The 22706-nt window shown below is 46.1% G+C and overlaps 1 protein-coding gene across 1 annotated transcript in view; it reads left to right on the plus strand.

Moving 5' to 3' along the window:
* The first annotated feature begins 8646 nt into the window (after positions 1-8646).
* Positions 8647-22706, plus strand: part of TBC1D8B (TBC1 domain family member 8B) — a 783045-nt gene continuing 768985 nt past the window's right edge. The window contains exon 1 of the mRNA XM_069212396.1: positions 8647-8938. Within this exon, the coding sequence (XP_069068497.1) occupies positions 8809-8938 (130 nt within the window). The 5' untranslated portion in view covers positions 8647-8808. The remainder of the gene's footprint in view (positions 8939-22706) is intronic.

Below are 22706 nucleotides of genomic sequence, written 5' to 3' on the forward strand. Positions count from 1 at the left end.
ACCCTACCCCCCCATCCCTCAACCTCCCCAACAGTGCCCCACCCCCCAGTGATGGTACTGGTAGCTTATCTGGACATTTGTATTGTATGTAGGTGTGCTATGAAGGAGTCAATCCTCCGCTCACAGTGTGAGAGTGTTTACCCCGTCTAGTACAACCGTAGGATCCTGCCCCGGGGTCATCTGTACTGGCACCAATGGATTGGGACTATTGGTAACTTCTCAAAACATCCAAACATCATTCAATCAGGGGACTGGACCTAATCGGCATTCCTCCTTAAAGGAGTCTAATATCGCGTCCCAACCTTGCGCCACCTCCAGGGGCCGCCAACCCCTTCTGGCCTCGCTATGTAAAACAACGCTCTCACACCCAGCCCACCTAGTTAATTCTCTGGTCCATAGGGACAGTCTCGGCCCAACTGGATTCTTCCAGGACATCGCTATTTCCCTCTTGGCCAGTACGTAGGCCAAGTCCCGGAACCTGTTGGTTATTTTGTACTTAGCCGTGCGTGGAAACCAGCCAAGCAGACAATGCCCTATTGTGCAAGGGACTTCTCTTCCTATCGCTCCAGCCACCAGACGGCTCACCTCCGCCCAATACACCTCCGCCGTAGGGCAGCTCCAGAACATATGCCTAAATTCTGCCTTCTCTAGTCCGCACCTCGGGCAATTTACTCCTTCCACTTCAAAGTACCTGCTGATCCGCTCAGGGGTGAGATATGCCCTATGAAGTACATAAAAATTAATCAGCTTAAATCTGGCATTGCGAGTCATTTTGGGGAAGCCCCCCAGAATACGCTCCCAGTCCATATCGGATATAGTTGTGCCCAGGTCTACTTCCCATGACGATTTGAGTTGAGTCAAAGGTATGTTCCTATCCGCTTGAACCCTGCTGTAGAGATTAGAAACTGCCTTAAAGGTGCCAGAAGAAGTCGCCAAATATGTACAGGTTGTTTGTGTAGTGAGCTCTCCTGTCCGTGTCAGCCAGTGTTTCCTGATACTAGCCACTACTGAGCCATACAATAAGAAGTGTCCTCCCTGTAGACCGAATTGTGTCCGAAGGACTTCAAACGGCATCAGTGCCCCCTCCTTAAATAGTGCTCCTACCGTCTGTATCCCGGACTCCACCCAGGACTGGAGTCCTCCCCAGTCACCCCGATGGGGCAAAGCTCTTAGGGACAAGAGGGGTAGGTCGGGGGAGTAAGGGGCCTTTACTTTAAGTTTACGCAAATAGCTCCTCCAACAGCGCGCAAGGACTTTAAATTCAAGGGAATCATGCGTCCCAGTACCCGGACACCCCAACAATAGTTCGTATAATCTAGTCTCTGGGGGAGTAAATGCCTTTACCCCCAACCCTGTTGCTGATCTGTTGGCTATCCATTGAGCCAACCATTGGAATTGCGCTGCCAAGTAGTAAGCCTCAAAGTCCGGGACTGCTAGGCCTCCGTCTGTGGACCGCCTCTGAAGTTTGGCCAGAGCCACTCGCTTCCGTCCACCCCCCCAGATAAAGGCCACGACCATGGATTCTAGTTCTGCAAATATGGCCTTAGGAATCCATACCGGCAGGACCGTGAAGTGATACAGAAGGCGAGGCAACACCACCATTTTAAGGATGGCTACCCTCCCCGCTACAGATAGAGGTAAGGTTTGCCAGAAAGCCATGTTGGAACGGAGGGAACGCAATGAGCCTCCAATATTGCTGTCTATTATATCCTTTGGGTCATGGAAAATCTTGACCCCCAAGTATGAGAGGCATCTTGGAACCCACTGGACATTTCCCAACTCCAATGGTGGGGCTACAGTAGCGTTCAACGGAAACAGGCCGGTCTTGCCCCAATTCACCCGAAGACCAGAAAGCTCACCAAACTGCGAAAGTAACTGCTGGGTCCGGGAAAGGTCTCTGTGTACATCGTCTAAGAAGATCAATAGATCATCCGCATACAACGCTATTTGATGTCTCTTGCCCCCTGCCACTATGCCGGGACCCCCCCCACCACCGCGCGCTGCGGCCGCTAATGGCTCCATAGCCAGTGCAAATAGCAGCGGCGATAGGGGACACCCCTGTCTGGTACCCCGCTCAACGACATAAGGTCTGGATATTATCCGTCCTGTCCGTACCCTAGCAGTGGGCTCAGTATACAACAATCTGACCCAGGCAATGTATTCAGGTCCGAAACGAAGGCGGGACATCACTGTATAAAGGAAGGCCCACTCCAAGCTATCAAAGGCCTTTTCTATATCGACTGCAAGCACTCCAGGGGCTGGGCTAGACGATTTTCGATCGTTCATGACCGCTATAAATCTGCGTATGTTATCCGCTGTGTTGCGCCCCGGGATGAACCCTGCCTGGTCAGTATGTATTAGTGTTGCCATGTGGGGGAGAAGCCTAGAGGCCAGAATCTTGCTGAGGATCTTGTAATCCAGGTTCAGCATGGATAAAGGTCTGTATGCCCCAGCTTCCGCAGGATTTTTCCCAGGTTTAAGCAAGGGCACTATTACCGCCTCCCTCGCTGTTGCCGGCAAAATTCCTCGGTCTCTGGCGGATTGATATAGTATCTCAAGCCTAGGAGCTAACAAATCTATATACGTGGCATAGAATTCGATAGGGAGACCATCTGTCCCCGGAGTCTTTCCCCTCGATAGTTCTCTAATGGCCCTCCGAATCTCTGGTTGTGTTATGGCTCCCTCAAGTTGTGTCGCAACATCTGGTGGTAGTGTCTGCAACTGCAGACTAGATACATAACTATCGGTGGAGTTACCGACAGGACGAAGAGTGCTTTTATATAATCGTTCGTAAAAGGACACGAGGTGAGAGTTAATTTGCTCCTGCCCGTGAAGGGAATCTCCACTCTCCGATATCATTTCCAGGATAGGGGATGTTTTATGCGTTTGCGATATTACCCAAGCTAACATCCGACCCGCTTTGTCTCTCTCCCCGTGTGCTCGTGTAATATAGTTTTGGTAGTCAAAGCATCGAAGACGCTCCACACAGTCAGCGACCGTAGCTCTAAGCTCTAAGATAGTAGGCTGAAGGAGCGGCCTTTCAGGTCTTTTTTTCTCCATCTCTCGCAGCTCACTCTCCGCTTGTTCAGTGTCCCTAAGTAGAGTCCTTCGGACCCCTACCGCTCCCGCAATACAGCACCCACGCACCACCACTTTAAAAGCGTCCCATTCAATCAAGGGGTTATTGGTCGAAGCCTCGTTATCTACAAAGTAGTGGGTAATATGTTGTCTTAGCTCCTCCCGAAAGGGTGCGTCTTCTAGGGACTCAGTCTTCAGCCGCCAGGTGGGGATGCGAGAGGGGGGCGAACCCCAGCGTGACTCTAGTAATAGAGGGTTATGATCAGAAATTGTGCGGGTCAGGTATTCAACATTATGCACCTGAGGGAAAATGTCTGGGGAGCAGAAAAACACATCCAAGCGGACATGGAGCTCATGCCGGGGGGAGAAGAAGGAATAGTCTCTGGTCTCTGGGTGTACTCGTCTCCAGATATCCACCAGCCCCCAACTCGCCTGCCAGGAGGAGAATAGCCCTGCTACTCTCATCAGAGGGGAATCATGTAACGGAGGGTGGGAGCGATCCCTGGAGGGATCGGCCACACAATTAAAGTCGCCCCCCATCACTAGGGGGAACTGCAAATAGGTGGCTAGGAGGCCCGATAAGCGTGTAAAGAACTCACCCTGGTCCCAGTTCGGGGCATAGACATTGATCAACGCTAGATCTCTTCCCTCCAATCGACCCCGGATTGCTACAAAACGTCCCTCTGGGTCTATGAGCGTGTCTAATAACTGGAATGGAACCCCGGCTCTGATCCATATCAAGGCACCCCTGGCGAATGCGGAATAAGAGGTATAGTATGCCTGGCCCCTCCACCTTTTCTGTAGTGCTAGCCCTTCAGCCTGGGTTAAATGTGTTTCTTGGAGCAACGCAATCTGAATCCCCCTCCGCTGTAAATGTGAGAATACCTTATATCTCTTAGACATTGTGTGCATGCCCCGTACATTCCATGAGAGAAATTTATAAGTGCCTAACGACGCCATAACTGTGTTTCAATCCCCATCTGTGACATACCCCATGCAGGGCTAGCATATACCACGAAGATCCCTACTCTCACATTATATAACATCAGCAGACCAGTGTTAAACATCCACCACTCAACACTCCCCCTAAACAATCCCCAACATTTAACATCCCAACTCCCCTTCTCCGGGACAAAAGTTTGAACTACTCTCATCCAAACTTCGCGAAATGTCAACTAGATTATCGAAAGTGGGGTAACTCCTAGATCACAAAAGGAGTGGGCCATCGCCCTAATCCCCACTACCGGATTGCAAGATATAGTAGTACTTGTGGACCCCGGTCTCATCCATCTGGTGGGTACGACCGCCATAGTGACAGCTAGTACACCCTCCTCACCGGCCACCATGGTGCCTGCCAGGGGAGGCTCTCATTACCAGGACAACTGGCTCAAGTGTAGTTCGATGGGAAGACTTTCATATGATACAGTCAGAAGTGCCCGGTGTTATGGCCGGGCCCGATCTGTCGGATACTTGGGAAGTCTCGGATTCATGGTCCGAATCAGATGGTTCACAGTCCGCAGCAGTCTGTACTTGGGATCCGCGATCAGAGCCGCTCAATGAAGCTGCTGCCTCCATGGCTTTTCGTCTCTCAGTTTGCATCTCCACAGGTGAGGGACTATTTACTATACGGGCCGTGTTGCGTTTAGCCCCTCTCCTCCGTCCATGCTCAGGGCCCTGTGCCGGAGGACCATTCCCCTCCTGTGGAAGCAGATCAATCCATTGCCATACCTCCTCCGCCGTAGTGAAAAACTGTGTACTGTCTTTGGTCACTACCCTAAGCTTCGCCGGGAATAGCATGCCATATTGTAGACCCAATTGACGCAGTTTCTGTTTTGCAGCTCTGAAGGTGGCCCGTTGTTTCTGTACTTCCCGGGAGAAGTCTGGGAAGATACGAACCGTGTGATTGTCCATTGTGCGGTCCCCTTTGGCCCTGCTTTGATGCAACAGGTAATCCCTATCCCGGTAATGAAGAAGCCTGGCTATTATAGGTCGCGGGGGGCTCCCGGAGGGGGAGGACGCGACGGAACTCTATGTGCCCTCTCGATCGCAAAAAAAGGAGAAAGTCCGTCGCCCGCTAAGTCCTCTCGGAGCCACCGCTCGAGGAACTCCGCCAGGCCAGTTTGTGGAACACTTTCAGGCATACCAATCACCCGTATGTTATTGCGACGCGATCTATTTTCCGCGTCTTCGGCCCTTAATTCCAGGGCCTTGATCCTGGTCTCCAGCTGCTGTGTAGACTTAGTGGCATCTTTGACCTCTGGAAGGAGCTCTTTAAGTTGTCTGTCGGTGGTGGACACCTTTTCGGCTAGGCGGCGGTGATCATCTCGTAGTACTGTGAGATCTGTGGCCAAAGCGTCGATTTTCCCCTCCAGTGCTACACGGGAAGCCGTTATAGCTTGTAGGACATCTTGAAGTGTGGGGTCGGCTCGGCCCTCTCCTGAAGCGTCATTCCTGGGTTCAGGCGGGACTGCCTGTGCCTCAGCTGGGGACCCACCTTTTTGTTCTATGTCCCTCCGGCGACCGACTTTACCCATTTTCTGGGGTATGGCTCCAGCTCCGTCTGATCGGTGGGCTCTGGACCCCTACTCTCCCATCACCGCGCTGTATACTGCACTGCCAGAGGGATCGCCGAACTTTTTATAAGAGACTTGCTGTTTCTGGCGCTCGGTACACGTGTAAGAGGATTATCGCCTTCCAGTGCCAGCCGCACTCCGCATTCTAGGCCGCTAAGAACCCCTGAGGTACTCCACACGCCAGGTAGATAGGACACTCTCTCTCCTCCCAGTCAGGGTGTGGACCCGTCGAGCCAAAAAGCCTTGCCGTTCGTGGAGGGTGCCTTCAAGCATGCATGACTCCCATCCAGTGTCTGGGGGCCCCCTGCACTCTCCTGTATGTAGCACTGCGCATCTAGGGGGACCCCCGTAGAGGGGGGCCGCATGCACTGTGTCCCAGTGCAGGCCAGGTTCGCCCCATCAAGTCGCCGACTTCGCCCTCCTCGTTCCAGCTCACCAGAGGCGGTCCATGGGGTCAAGCCTCCCAGAAGTACCCCCCGGCGTTGTCGTGTAGACTGCGATCAGATGTCCTCAGAGGGGAGCTGCCAAAGGAGCTCTGGGGGAACCCCGGAATTTTCGCCTCTCACCTTGATCCACTCGGTCCTTCCCTCGGGTGTCGGTCGCCATGTTGTGTGTGCTCCGCGGTCCTTATCCGAGCACGGACGCCGCGCTGGGCCCCTCTGTTCGTCGGCGTGGGACCCCAGAGGGAACCACCAGGACCCCTTGTACTTCCTGTCTCCCAGAGGGGTGAGCGGGAAAGGAGCATGGAATTGCTTTAGTGGCTTTTCTGCCACCGGGGACGCCGTTCAGATCGCGGCCGCCATCTTTTTTTTTCCGCGGCACTCCGTCGGCCGCCAATTCAGCTCCGAAACTCTCTTCACTCCGGGACCGGACCCCTCAAAATGAGCCTCGGGACCCCTGCGCATATTCAGCCGGGCAATGGAGCGGTTTGGGGGTCCACTGCCTTTCAGGCTGGACCGGAGTGGGAATCACTGGCAGGAGCCTCACGGAGAGGCTTCCTCTGCCATCGGCGTCAGGCCACGCCCCCCGTTGGCCATCCATTCTTGTACATGCTTTTTTGCTTTCTGAGGGAGCTCAAAATAAATCTTTTCTACTTGGGTTGAGTTTTAAATGGTGGTAAGACATCCAGTTTTGAATCAATGAAAGTGTATTTGAAAGCAGGGCAACATCCTCTGGAGGTGAGATTTTCAAGTATATTTGGGTATCGTTGGTGTAGAGGTGGAAGAGATTCTCTGAGTTTCTGAGCATCACACATAGTGGTTCTAGGTAGAGGTTGAAGAGGGTTGCGGAGAGGATCGAACCTCGGGGGACACCTTGGTGAATGCTGACTGGTCTTGAGAATAAGTTGCCTATTTTCACATTTTGGGAACCGTTGGATATATAAGAGGAAAACTTGTTGAGGACCGTTCCTTCACATCCAATGCGTAGTTCAAGAATACGAAGGAGGTCATAATGGTTGACAATGTCGAATGTGGTGGATAAATCCAGGAGGACCAGGAGGCAGGATTTGCCAGAGTCGAGGATTCTAAGGGAATCATTAACTATTTGGAGGATCTCAGTTTCTGTACTGTGACCCTGGCAGAAACCTGATTGGAGAGTTTCTAGGAGGTTGAGTGGATGTGTGAGGCTAGTTGGGACGCTACGCAACTTTCGATGACTTTGCCTAAAAATGGGAGTGTGGAGACTGGGTGTAGTTGTTCAAGTTCTCTAGATCAAGAGTTTGTTTTTTTGAAAGATCGTGGTGATTTGCCACATTTTTAGTTGTTTGAGGAAGAGGCCCTAATTAAGAGAGGAATTGACCAAGGTGGTCTATATGGGCAGTAGGTGTGCGGTTGCTGATGGAATCTGGGATAGTGTCCTGATGGTGTTTATAGGGTTTTACTTTAGAGAAAGTTCGTAGGAGGTCCTGCTCAGAGACTGGAGAGAAAGATGACCATGGTTGTGTTGATTTGCATATAGAGATTCAACTGTTTCAAGGGAGTCATTGATGGGAAGCAAAATGGATGTCTCTAACTTTTTTATCAAAGAAATACATGAAGACATTGGAATGGGACATGGATGGCTTGGGGGCCGAAGTGATAGCGGCGTTTAGTAGACTGGGCAATAACCTCGAACAGGCGCTTTGGTCTATTCTTTGCAGAACTCAGGAGGGTTCTAATATGGGAGGATTTAGCTCTTAAGATTTGGTCTTTATAATGTTTTTTTGGGATGCGAGGCGTAGTCATACTCAGGAAGGATGGTGCTTTTCTCTATCCTTTCTCGTGTTTTCTGATAAGCTTTAGTTGTTCATAAAGCTCTTTACAGAACCAGGGCAGAGGGGGTTTTGGTCTGGATAATTTGCACTTCAGTGGTGCAGGATTGTCAATAAGGGATTCCATGCAGAAGTTGAACTGATCGGTGGCCTCGGTAATTGCAAGGTGGGCTGTGATCGCAATTAGGGTAGGAAGGTCAGTGATGGCCATGGCTTCTGTGTCAAGGTTGAATGTGTCTTCAATTAATATTTTGTTATATATGGTGTTTTAAGGCTCCTTGGACAGAATGTAGTAAAGAAGTTTCGTTATAATGAAGGGCCCGGTCTTGTAATCGTATACTAATTAGTCTCTCTATATTAAATTCTCTTTCTTGGACTTTTTATTGTAGGGAATTGAGAACACGAATTCTACACCTCGAAAGATTTTACATGAACAAACAGCTGACTCTCCATTTTAACGTGCATATTATCTGTGGTGTGTTTAAATAACCACAAGAGTCTTGACCTATGAACAGATTGAATCAAAAGAGCCAACGGGTTTGGGTGTTGGGTAACACGTTTTCTAACAAGAATTTAAAAGAAACCGCCAGTCAGAGGCCTGACAGTAGCACGGCATTTCGGAAAATGTAGTCCGATTCCCCAGCGTCTGCGGTTGTTTGGACGGTTGGTGATAATACTACATCTCCCAGAAGAGATTGCGCTCTCAGACGCTTTGACCAGCGGCTGACGGTCGCAAGTCCAAGTGGGAGATGTAGTTCTTGTACAGACCTCCGCCCAGCTAGCCTAGGAAGCCGTCCGCCGGCCTGGCTGGCAGGTTTGCTGCCTACGTGTAAGGGTGAGGAGGAGCCGTCGCTGGGAAAGCGATAGGGGAAGGAGGAGGCGGATAGACAGACCACCGCAGCCAAGATGTGGCTGCGACCCGAGGAGGTGTTGCTGAAGAACGCGCTGAAGCTCTGGGTGACCGAGAAAGTCAACAGTTACTTCGTGCTGCAGCGGAGGAGAGGCTACGGAGAGGAAGGCGGCGGCGGGCTGACAGGTAGGGCAGCTGCGCCAGCGGTGGAGCTCTGTGTCCGGATACCTCCGGAGGTCGAGGCTGGTCCTCGTCCTCACTGCCCGCAGCACCGGCGAGGTCACCTCCAGGGGATGCAGAAGCCCAGGCTCAGCCAGCCTGCAGTCCAGCAGGGTGGGCACCTGCCCTATAGTCACTCAAGGGTCGCCCATTTTGTGCTTATTAAAATGAAGATTGCCCGGACAGCCCAAGTTTGGTGAGGAGATTCCCTGACAGTGATGGGGCACTACTTACTTAATCTCATGTACTGATCTCTTGGATTGGCACCTCGGTGTTGGCATCCACGTCAGATATATATATATTTATATATATATATACTTTTACTCCAGTGACCTTGGTGTGCATAGTGGCTCGTGCCCACCCAGGTTGAAATTACAGAATGCTTTTCACGACTATTGGATAATTCCTATTGGTTCAGCTTGCTATTTTTTTTAAACATCTCATATAATTTCCATTGTCTGTTCCGCTGCTTACCTGGAGGCTAGTTCACAAGAAGGTGTCACAAATTGATGAATTAAAAACACGTTGTATAGCAGGTTATACTGAATTACCAAAATCCTACAAAAGAGTTTAAAAGTGTATGTTGTTTTGACAAAAATAAAACCTTTCCATTACGACAGGCAAAAAAGATAGACCTGTTATCCATTTGATTGCAGTTTGGTAGAATTATTTTGTCAGCTGTTGGGAATGAATTCGGTTTTCAGGTAAGATGTCAGATGATTTTACTTCATCAAGGACGCAGTGCTCTACTGGGGGAAGATATATTCATTGCTTTCCTGTTTTAGAATGCAAAAACAAAACAAAAAGCCAGTACTAGTGCACTGCTTTTGGTGGTTTGGAGTCATCTGCAATCTTGTGTTTTTGTGCTTCCCAGGTCCTTCTCAGAAGGACGCTGTCGGAGCGGAATAGACGTTTGAAGACAGTTGAACAGTTACAGAATGGTTCTTCTTGTGCCCATTTGGCCTTTGGCTTTTTAGGTTTCTATTCATGCCCCATGCACGTGACTAGCGGGAGAAGCGAGGAGAATTCTATTGTTATAGACTGGCTGATACCAGCGGACAACTTTAGCCCGCTACAAAAATCATGCAAAATACAAATTTCAAGGTGCAACAGCAGTTTCCCCACTGATGGGCTTTATACTGGGCATTAGGTTCCTTGGCCCTCATTTAGATATATAACCACTAATTTCTACAGTTTTCCGAGATTTTGAATGCTGGGTTAAGTTTATCAGTTCATATATATTCCATAAGTAGAGACCACTAGCAAAAAGCCTGTTGCCAAGAACATGCAAATAAATGCAGAAAACATACTGTAACCTCGTTACCGCAAATCGTTCCTCGTTTTTTGCACTGAAACTCTAAATCTGAGTGCATACCGCCAACTGCAGTTGTTACAATAGCTGGTTTTTACTCTGTGATTTTGCTCTTATTGACCCAAAAAAAGGCATCCGAGCCTAGAATAACGATGTTCCATAGAAATGTTAAGATGGGAACTAGTGGTGGCTGCCTTGAACATCCATGCCTAGTCCTGTCACAGTCCCAATGTGGCCCTAGTAGCGTAGCCCTTAGATCTAAAGTGACACTGGTTCTTTGTTTAGTTGGCATAATAAGGATGCCTGTAGCCGAACACAAGGATAGAAATTGGGCCCTCATCTCCTGGTTCTGTAGTAAAATACAGCCATTTCAATGAATTGGACCTCTCAGACACCTGGGCCCAGCTGTCACAGCACCTGCTGCATTATTGTTAACTATGTCACTGTTTTGGTTGAAGCCTGTGTGTATGCCCCTTGCAGCCTCTCTGCACTTGCATGTCCCTGAATTCATCTCTGGCCAGACTGCATATTTAACCATTGTTCTTTGCACTAACACGGGGTAGTGGCTGAGCAGTTGCACAAGTTTTTTTTTGAAGGGCGTGAAAAGAGCAGTACTAATTTGCACTGCAGTGTAACTGGGTAAATAACACTTAGTGCCCCTGATGAGGATTTGAAGCTCTTCATGGCGAGTAGCGCCCTACTCCATATCCCATGATAGATAGCTGGGTAATCCAGTGGTTATTGATTATTTTTGGTTTAGGGGATTTTTGATGTTCTCTAAAGGAATTGATTCCATGCACTTGCTCCAGTTTCTTTGTGGTTGATTAGATTAGTACGAGTTAGGTGTGATCACTAGTGGGGACTATGTGAGTTTTTGCAAATGTTTGGTGGGATGAATCGAGGAGATATGGTTCCAAGTGCAGAGGTTGCGGTCTATGAAATGAGGTATAGGCAGTTTACAGTCAAGGATATTAATGGAGACAGGCGTACAGGTAGAAGTAGGCTGCACTCGGAGAGAGAGAAGGCTTGCAGAGGATGTAGGTAAGGAAGGGGTCATTCTAAAAGAAAGAAGAGGCAACAACTGAAAGTTTGTCTATGTCAGATTTTCTTGTAGGGTTTTACAATATAGTGAGGGGAGACATTTCGTTTTATTTACCCTGCAATCTGAGGACGTAAAGCTATACAATTAGAGAACATAATTGGCACAGGAGATAGTGCCTTTCAAAAATACCATCTTATTATCTGTTTTCATTCTGCATTAGGCCAATAACGACCCTTCAATAGGAGGTGTACCTTTCGTTTTCTCTTCCCAGCCAGTTTCCACTCCCTCATCAGATGCATTAGTGCAGTAGGTATGACACAACTACACCTGTACCTCTCCGTCCCCTCAAGTGTGTCGATCCGTTTACCCTCAAACTAGCGCCAGTTGGCACTGGAAGTTCCCTCCCACCAGTGCGAGGTCTCTCTCCACCGATTAAGAAGTGCACGAATTATCTGCGCTCCTCCCTGTGTTGGAAAGCAACGCAGGGCCTGTGGAGGGGTGGGAGTATTTGACGGGAACACGAAAACAAACACGGCTCTTGGCTTCTGCCTAACATGCCATTAAAGCCCGGTGCCAAGTAGGCTGCAGGCAGCAGAAGGTGCGTGTTTCTGTTCCCGTCTGGGGGGAGGGCTCAGTAGTAAACATTGGAGTGCTCTGGGTGGTACTGCCATGGGAGCAGCGGATCATACACATTGGTCTGGCAGCGCTGCCTGGATGCCCGTCATTGGAGAGTGAGCAAGGAGGCTGCGCCCGCGTCTCGCAGTAGCGACATGCAAGGTTGTTGGTCGTTCATCCATGCTCCCGAGTGGCAAATGTACCTCTCGTAGTTACGTTGCATTTTGAAAGTGAGTTCCGATTGCATCGCGTCTGCATGTTTATTAACCGTCAGCATGAAGTCAACGTGTCCCATGACGCCACCCTACAAATCGTAATACTTCAAAAACACTATGGAATTAAATTTTACAAAACCCTGCAAACACATTGGTGAATAATACAGCCTTGTTTTAAATAAAGCATTGACATTTCTAGAAATAAATAGTATTATTTTTTTCCTGCTAACCCTCCCAGGACCACAGATCCTCAGTCACACCACATTGCTGCTGGGCTTTTTTTCCAAGTGAAGACAGGCGCTGCATCTGTTATATGTGTAGTGTTCATTCACTCAAAACTCCGGAAGTATGGCCTTTTACTTTAGGGCACCTTCAACGTAACCATTCTTCATCGCATTCCCTACTTTATTCAAGTGTGTTCACAGCTTCTCAAGCAGCATGTCACTTATCTGATCTTCTTCCCAGGCCCCTTCCACTAGAGTGACCATAAAGAGGAGGTTCACCTGACCCAAATCCTGGTTTTCTGTCTAGATTCCAGCAGACTAGTTATACGGTACTTCTGGCTGTATGTCCTCCTTCTCTGGCCCTTTCCCTCATCATTATGCGTGAGAGTGAGCCAAACTTGCTGGCAGAAGAAATGAGTTGTGAATTTTCCGAAGTTTGCTTAATTGTGTTACTGCCATAGGCAACATGTCTTTTCAGGCTGTGTAGACTCCCTGTAAAGACCTCCCTCTGTGCTTGTGAGATAGTACCCTTACCTTAAGTTCTAGATGTCCAGTTTTTTTGACCTTCCACTCCCCTGTGTTTGGTCTTGGTGTTGTGCCCCATATGTTGTTGTTTCTGCCTGTTCTGGCTTGTCGGCTAGGTGGCTTGGTGCTTATAGACAGAGGCTCTTGGCTCCTCTCATGTCTTTTAAACCATTAATTGCCCTGCACATTCTTCTTGCTTCTCAGGGTGGTTTTTTATGGTGAGTTGTTCTTTCTGTTCTTCTGTATTATGCTCTCCCTGGGCCATAGCTGCTGGAGTTGTAGCTGTCGGTTTCTCACTTGATTTCTTCTTGATGCAGCTGGGTTCCAGTTTGATTCCGATGGTTCGCCTTGATTGCCTTTTGCGGGAACATTGCATGAGAAGGTCCTTGCTTCCCCTGTTGTGGGGGTGCCCCATTGGCGCAATTGTAGGTTTCTGTTGGTTGTGCTCTCTTACGTGGGCTGTTGTTGCTCTTCCTGGGTTGGTCTGTTCTGCAGCCACTGCCTTGTACGCTTTGGCTTGCTCACAACACTGTGTTTCAACCTTGCGTTATTTCTGGGGTTGCTGGCCTCTGCATTCTTGTTCAGTCCCTTGGAACTGTGTGCTTTAAGATTGTTTACCCTTTCATCTTGCGTCTCTGACTTAGGGGTTTTCAACAGCTTTAATTTTCTCCCATACCGAGAAAGGTTGGAAATTTGACTCCAACAAGAGCAGAAGTAAAACTTCTTCAAGGGTTGGGAACAAAAGAGGTTGGAGGGAAAGTGAATTAGTAAACACAACAAATGTTCGTATCAGCAAATATACTCATGCATATTTGCTTGTGCTAAATCGCAGTTCACAAATATTTTCTAGGAGTACAATTTCCTGGACTACTTCTGTAAATTCTTGTGAAATCATGAAAGTCGTAGATCTACATAAATGCAAGGACATACACCATGGGTGCACATTTGTGACTTTCTTTAATAAGTTGGCCCCTAATTATGCTTGGCGTTAACCAAGACTTTTTGTCTTTATTAAAATTCTCTCGCGCCTCCCTCCCGCGCGCTCTCTCTCTACATATATATATCTCGTCTGGTTTCACTGAGGGGAGCATATCAGCCCAGGTAGTAGTTTGGTTCAGCGCTAGGAACAACTGTGGCAATATGTACTTTTTGAGGCCAAAAAATATTTTTCCTTTTTGGCAACATTTGTTATAATGATGAGGACAAGGAGCTCCCACAACAATAACATTTTACAAAAACCATGTCAAAACAGTACAGGCATTGACAAAACCAAAAGACTGACCGCCAAGGTCAAACCTATTGGCTTTACCATTGCCTTTTTATTTAATGTTTCCCATATTCTTGTTGAAACTGGTCACACTGATTTTCCATTATGAATATGTTTGGGAAATACTGGTATGCATCAACACGTTTTACTATTTTCAAAGACATTATATCTAAAATGTCACAGTAATTTAGCAAAACATTTTTCCTAGTTGCATTTATTTGTAAACATTTTATTTTGAGAATAAATAATCATCAATCTTGCTTGCAAGCTCCTGCTTCTATTCACATCTAATTGGAGAGCATTCTGGGAGCAATATAGGTGGCCTCATATTAACTTTGCAAACATATACACATATTTATACTGGAACAACTGTCTGTGGTGCAGTTCAAGCTAAAAACATTTCCTTAAAAAGCTCATCCTTATAGTAAAGGCTCTGCATTACTGAACCATGAATACAAGTTCGAACAGCATGGAACATATGGACACAAATATTACCTCAACTGCAGACAATGCCCTTTCCTGTTACATAATGTGGTACTGTAAACTGACAGCCAAAGGGTTTGTGCTGTTGTGGGTTGGGCTAACTTGTCCCAGGGACAAAAGAAACATGAAATCTTGTTTGCCTTAACCCCAAACACTATGTCCTGAGCATTAGGCAATAGGAATTACACACCCCTGTTTGTTGACATGGGCTCCGATCTGAACCCGAGTCTGGTTTCTGGGCTCATGGTGCGTTTCTGTCTGGGGCACTTAAGTGTGATGTGTGGGTCCAGTGCTCTTTTTCTTGAGTCGGCTTTCTGATTTGTTGGGGATCAGTTCATTGGCTCACTGCTCCAGTAAATCCGTCATTAAGTTAGCACTAGCATGAGGAATGGTTGAGATGATAACACAATCTCTATTTTCGTTAATATTGATTTATCTAGTTACTCTACTTGTCCCCATATTTTTATCCTGCATTCCCTTCTTAGGGGCGCAACTTCGATCTCCAGTGCTAGGTTATGTCAGGGCCTAGGCCAGGAATATCTCCTCTTTATGGAAGTAGTACCATGAGAAGGAAGTCAGAAGAGGGAGGGGGGGCTGTTTTTAAAAAATATATAATTTTGCTAGGTCATTTGGTGGCTAGGAGGGAAGTGGATCCATCTCAAATATTTGGATGAGGAAAGGTAATTAGAGTACTGAAGATTACTGGTAAATATACATTTCCTAAAACCAGAGAGCTGGTTTTCCAACTCCTAATGGAACTTCAACAGGACACCCTGAGAGAGACCACAGTCAGCCAACTGGAGTTTGGTGTCTGCATGCACTAGTGCTCCTGTGATTAGCATATGATGACTCATTCATGGTTAAAGGAGAGTTAATCGATTTAGTATTCACCTTTAGTCTGTATAGAGCACAAACATTCAATTCAGGATTGCAAGCTTGTTATGTCCAATAAAACTATACAGCTCTCACACCCTTTTATACTTAATCCTGAAGAAAGTCCCACGGTCTTTGAGTCAGATATGTCAAATTTGCTATGTTTCCCCAAAACAAACAGGTATTTTCCATTAGTAGGTAGCAAAAATGCCTTAATGCTAAATTAATATTGTTTTGCTCACCAGCTGTGAATGTCACTGTTACATATATGACTAACACAGGTTTGCTGGTAGGATTGTATTTGCAACATCGAGGCATTTATAGCCTAAATGAAGAAATGACTGCCAGGAACAAATCCACAGTCATTATAGGCTTTTGTTTTAATTAATCATAAGTTATTTTCTTAAGAAGAGCAAAATGTTGATAATAGAAGGAAGATTAGGTCTATCAACTCCATTTAAACACACAGGAAACAAGTGATTTGATAGTTCTAAGTGGGATTACTGCTTTAAGGGTCGAACCACCGGCGACTAAAGCATTCTCCTCTGTGGTGAACGTACCAAGGCTGATGTTGGTGGGGTAAGCGAGAAGGGTTTCATTTAGATGAAGTACATACTGAGATGTGCATTTCCAGCAAAGTGAACTTTCCTTTGCACTAGTTTGTTTTGTAATTGTTGATGGGCTCGCATCATCAGATCTCCTTTTAGGTTTATTTGTACGGAATTGTGTTCTACAATCCAGCCTGCTCTGCTGTGGAGTGGATATTTTAGGATTTTCCTCTCTTGCCATTTTCTAAAGGAATAGAAGACCAGCACTTTAAGAAGTTTCCAGTTGTTATGTAATGTTATCTTGTAAAGCACACTGTCACCCTGGGGATCTCTGGCACTGAATAGACAACAATATATGTGCAGAACTGTAAAAAAGCCTAGTTGAAGAGCATAGTTTTTCTGGCATTTCCTAGAGCCAAAATGTTTGGACCAAAGCTGAATATTTTTACGTTGTTCCAAAGAGTAGGAACACAGACCAAAATAGAGCAACCCTGATGCAGGGTTTGAGGTACTGTGGAACTTGCAGAAGTTAGCATACAGATGAACAAAGAGTTCTAGCTAGCGGATGTCTTTTTTCTGTTGTAAAATAAAATCAGGAGTGGCACTATATAATGCAGAGTGAATTATGCAGAGGACCTTAAAGATTATGCATTGCTGGCAAAGCACTTTGTGACTAGAAGTAGTGGAGCTAAACTTGGGAACTCCAGTCACAAGTCTAGCTACTTTGTTTTTGATGGCTTATAGACAATAAACAGGTAATGTTTTTGTATTAAGGTAAAGGCTATTGTAATAGTTATTGCTAAAGTAGCCAAGGTTTGTGAGTTAAATTCGATTTGACAATTGTGCAGTTGATGGAGGTGGAATGTGCATGTTGATACCACAGCCAACACTTGATAGTCCAATTTAGACTCCTACTCTCTTGACTGTTTTGGAGGGCATAGGACAAGGACCTCATGAAAGCAGCTAGAAAGAAGGTTGCCTTATCTGTTTATTGCTGGCTGAAATGAGAATTTCAGTTTTGAACAAGTTGAGCTTGAACCACTGTCTCCTCATCCAAGCATGATCCGCTATGAGATCGCTTTTGGGTGCAAGAAGATCTAGTTGTGTTGGAGCACAGCTTGAACACTATCTGAGCATATTCCATTGAGTAGCTGACCAGAGCTGTGTAACTGCTCAGCTTTTGGTAGGGGCATGAGCATGTTTGCTGTCATGAAGGATCCTGTGGATATTGGGTTTGGATATTGAGTAGCCCCATCTTTCTTTTTAGTTTTGGTTCTGTGTAAGACTGAATAGAAATGTCAGCCCTTAGACAGTTGTATGGTACAAGTATTTGCAATGCAATCGGTCTCACATTTGCTCGAGTTAGAGCTGTTAGCTTTGTAAATTTCTGACTGTACTTTTCTTGCCACATAAATTGAAAATGAAAAGCAAAACAGTTGATATAAGCGAGCCAATTCAAAGTGCCATGAGCATGAGTGCGAAGGAGAGACACAAAAGGTAAAAGAAGTTTGCTTGCAGTCAAATGTATCGCCAGTCATGCAGTTAACCATGTAACAGGGGCAGTCTGCAAGGCAGTAATAAAAACACCCCAAGGAAGGACAAAAGTAAAGGATTTACCAATGATAAAAAAGGATTTTTGAAAAGCAAGCCCACAAACGAGTGAAAGTGATGGGCATGCGATGGGCGTGGTTAAAAGCCCACAATACTTACAACAGGTCAAAGCACTTGCGCGCTCGAGCTAAAGATGGAAGCAATCTTTTCAGCTAAGTCTCCTGGAGTAGAGGAAGATTGCTTCCTGCTGATTGACTCTTACATGTCCAGAGTCAGAACTTCTAAAGGAAGTTTGTATTTGCAAGGACAATTCTGGGATTGGAGCAGATCTTTCCGATTATTCTTTACACTTGATGTCTATGATTGCTTATCATTGCTGCTACTTTAAGTCAGTGAAACCATGCTGCATTGAAAATCTATTTCTGTCTTGATCTCACCATGTGAGAGGCTCAGGCCTTAACTCAACAAAACATTCAGGCAAAAGAACTGAGACCCCTCATTTTTAGTATCTTCCCTGGTGAATTGTATGGAATAAATTTACACACAGCAGTGGATTTCATATTTCCTGTTCAGAACCAGAAAATAGACGGTTTTACTACATTTGGCTCGCTGTATTTCTGGGTTGTATTTGTGCCTGAAATGTCTGCTGAATCATTTGATTTCTTCTGGACAGTTCTGTTAAAACTGACCCTCACTGTAGGTTGCAGACCCCATAGAGTACCATGTAAAAACCTAGACATATTTTGGCCTTTCCAGACTCTACATATGGAAAAAGAGAGAACCGTTTTACTTTTCAGAAAATGTTGCCCCTGTGAGCAACATAACAATCCACAAATACATCTTCAGTTATCCTCGCTAACATGTAGAGATTGTTTTGACCCGTAGGGCATAACACTTTGGTACAGAAGGGGTTCATTTCGCCTTTGAGCCAGGTTTCATTGTGTTCACCAGGTGGTAACTGAACCTTGAAGTCACACACGAAAGAAAACAATGTAAAGATAACGAGTGACAGCCCGGCCTGACTCTTCATGGGAGTGTGCATTTAGTGACACTATGGTCGCCCGTTTGCACTTATGTGCACGATTTATTTTGTTTGTTCATGGTATATGCTTTGGAATCTGCTCTTAGGACACCATTAAGTCACGACGTAAACCCTCCATTTTGAGCCTAATTTTGAAAATTACCTTTTTTCTCTCAATGCGACTATGAAAACGTTGGTGGGCTTTTGCTTCCTCTCTCTCTGCCTGATTAAATGATGGAAATGTGTATAATCCCACAGATGCTGCTGTCATTTAAAAAAAAAAAAAAAAAGTCGAGCAGATGTATGTATGTGGAAGACCGCTGAAAATCAAATTCTGTAGTGTGTACCTGCTAGTGCCTTATAATTGCAGTGAGAAGAGTAAAATGTCAACAAGCTGGATAAAAACATGGGCGTGACGAGATTGTTCCTTTGTACTGCGTGGCTAATGAATGTGTTTTACATGAGATTTCAAGACCACAAACCTCTTTACACACGCCGCGGAGTTAACGCTCTAATTACCAGGTAGGTCTTCTAAATGTATACTGAGCAAGCCCTTACATCAAGAAGAGTGTTGACTGGCGAAAACCCTTTTACACATTACATCGGTAATTGAAAAATATGCGTTTCTACATGAGCAACAAAGACATTCCTAGTCAACTCTAGGCATGTTTTTCCTTGACATGAGACACTGTAGTATATTTCTGTGCTGCAGCACAAAGGCGGTTTTAATAATTTAAGTTCTCATTCATGTTTCTGCTTTTTGCGGTTGATCCCTGGGAAGGACTCCTGTTATACTGTAGTCTAAATTTTCATCCTGGAAAGATTCTCTTGTGCTTATTTATGTATGCTCATTGCTAGAGAATCAATAGTGTTTTCGGAATTTTATGTCAATTGTTTTTGGCATTTTATCTGTCAATTGTTTTTTTCATGTTTGTGAAGGGCGCTTGGTGGAGCAGAGTGAAATGGGAGTCTTTTCATTTATGGCTACAGTGACAGCATGACTCTACATACCCCTGCAGTCATGGCTCTGCTATGCATTGACAGCTCCTATTCGAGTCTAGCTCAAATATGACTTTGTGCTTGTGCACCTAGTGCTAATCCTGGTGAACACAGAAGTAATTCCATTCCACCACGTCCACAGACCCTAGGATTGTTCACGCTTCCATCTCCTTCTCGCTTCAGACCAAAATCTCCTTCTCCTCAGCTTGAGACATTTGGGTCGTCTTCAATAGTTCATCTTTCTATCTTTAGTATCTCTGATACCATCTCAGCCGATTATGAAACACTCAACATCCCCAAGACCAGATCCTTACTCCCATTTTACTCAAGATAATTACTGGATCTCTACTGGATTATAGCCCAAGATACCTGTGCAAGAGAATTTACTTGGCTGTGCCACTCATGCTCTATTTATCCCACCACAATCCATCTCGACACCAGGCAGGACGAGTATTAAAGTGCTACCGTCCCTCTCCCTCTACTTTCCCCACATTACCATTTAAATTGGTGCATGCCTCATCCTTTAACTTTTCTTTGATCATATAACTTTTCATCTTCATTCGCTTTGTGCTCACAGATGTTTTGCCCTATCATACTCATACTCTCTTGTGTCACCCACACCAATGTATGACCATCACCTGCTTGAGGTGTTTGAAACCATCCATCATGCACAATTATATTGTCTATGAAGTTCTCCTCTAATTTCATGGTCAGCTACGTTTAAGTTCCTCCCCCCCGCGACAGACTGTATCCTTCTCACCTATTAAAACCTTTTTACCGTTTGGGATGTACTTCTTTTTTCCACTTCCTACACCTCTACAGTCTAAAAATCTGCTATATACTTTAATGGCTACTTATGTGCAGCATTTGTGGTGAAATGTTTGCAATACATTATGTTAAAAAAAAATACACTTGCTATGTCCAGTTATTCTTTAGTCTCTCTCCTAATACTGCCAGAAGACATGCAGATACAGCCAAGTTTAGGTGGGTGCACTCTCCCTTCTCCCTTCCGCTCTTTCAAAATCTAGTATATTAATATCATTGCAATTCATTGAGTTACTCCTATTGAACGCAAACTTATGCCGTAAAGTACTTCAAAGCCTACATTAGTAATATTGTTATGTTTATAATATTTTGTGCTGCGGAAAACGAGTCCTGTTCACAACAAACCAGGCAGGGCAACCAAGTCATTTTACAGGGGGCTACAGAAAGATTGCCACAAAGCCATGAATTTTACTTCTAGGCCAGTGAAATCAAGGTGAAGTTTGCGATTTCCAAATAGCAAAAATTTGCTATTAGAAAATCTCAAACTGCTATGTACAACAGCGTGTTTAACACTGTTTGCGATTCCCAAATGGGTGGCAAGAGACCTACCTCATTAATATTCATGGGGCGGGTCGCAGTTTGTGACCCATTTGGGAATGGCCACAATCAGAAGGAAGGTTGCCTGCTGGGGTCTGTAAAATTCTGAAATGCCAATAAAATATTTTATATAAAATACATCAATAATCATACCATGTTTGACTTATTATTGACCTGAATTGCAGAATAATCATTAGTGTTAGAGATTGTGGCCATGTGAAAATAAGGCACTCAAGAACTGCATGGGAGAGAACACTGTTAAGTGTATTTAGAAACAATATTAATCAAGTAATACTAGGAAGGGAAATAGTGAGACCTCCGGCAACCACAGGTGTAACAAAACTTAAAAACTTAAATAAAACATTAGTAATTGCAAAAGTAATGGACAAAGAAATTGACCAAGCAACTTTGGTAAATGGGGGTGGGGGAGCACAGAGCAATGAAGAAAGTGCAATAGTGACCCAAAAAAAAAAAAGAAACATCAGAGCGGACAGAAATGAAATTGAAGAAATTGGCTGCGTAGCCCCTTCTGTGCCCAGGACGTAATGGTTACGTCCTGAGGCACAGTGCTCGTGTGCCCCGGACGTAACCATTACGTCCTGTGCACAGAGCCCAGAGGGGGCTCTAGCTCTCCCTCTGGGGGTTCCCCCCCACCCCTCCAAGGCAGCGATGGAAAGGGAAGCCCTTCCACCCCGACCTCCCCCACCCCCCGTGACGTCAGCGCGCGATCGCACGTTGACAATCACAGAGGCCTCCTCCCATGAGAGAAATGCTTTGCATTTCTCTTCCGATCATGTGGAGGAGGCCGGAGAGGCTTCAAAGGGAAGGAAAGGAATTTCCTTCCCTTTGAAGTCTCTCTGAGCGTTTTAGCAGCCAGATTGCAAGCAATCCGGCTGCTAAAACGCCCACTAGACACCAGGGATTTTTCTTTTTTTAATGAAATTGGCATGAGGGAGCGACACCATGGGCAAGGGTGGCTCCCGGGGGGGGGCAATTTTTTTTTAGGCCTTTTCTGCCCCCCCTGGGGGCAGAAACCTCTAGGCACCAGGGATCATTTTTTTTTTTTTAGAGGTGGGGCAAATTATATTTAGGCCATTTCTGTCCCCCTTGGGGGCAGATTGGCCTATTTTTATGAGGCCAATCTGCCCCCAAGGGGGTCAGAAACCACTAGACACCAGGGATTTTTTTTTTTCCGTGAATTTCACGCAAGGGGAGCGACCCCTTAGGCAAGGGTCGTTCCCCTGGGGGGCAAATTTATTTTAGGCCATTTCTGCCCCCTGGGGGGCAGATCAGCCTATTTTAATTAGGCCGATCTGCACCCAAGGGGGGCAGAAACCACTAGGCGCCGGGGATTTTTTTGTTGTTGTTGTTGTTGTTTTACAGATGGGGAGCGACCCCTTAGGCAAGGGTCGCTCCCCTGGAGGGGCAAATTGTATTTAGACCATCTCTGCCCCCCTTGGGGGCAGATCGGCCGATTTTAGGTTAATCTGCCCCCAAGGGGGGCAGAAACAACTAGGCACCGAGGATCTTTTTTTTTTTTTTGCGCCAATGGCACGCAGGGGGAGCAACCCCGTAGGCAAGGGTCGCTCCCCGGGGGGGGGGGTGGGGGGGTCAATTTATTTTAGCCATTTCTGCCCCCAGGGGGTCAGAAACCTCTAGGCGCCAGGGCATTTTTTTTTTTTTGTGTGTTTTTTTTTG

Source organism: Pleurodeles waltl, chromosome 2_1 (assembly GCF_031143425.1).
Source record: "Pleurodeles waltl isolate 20211129_DDA chromosome 2_1, aPleWal1.hap1.20221129, whole genome shotgun sequence".
Lineage (NCBI taxonomy): Eukaryota > Metazoa > Chordata > Amphibia > Caudata > Salamandridae > Pleurodeles > Pleurodeles waltl.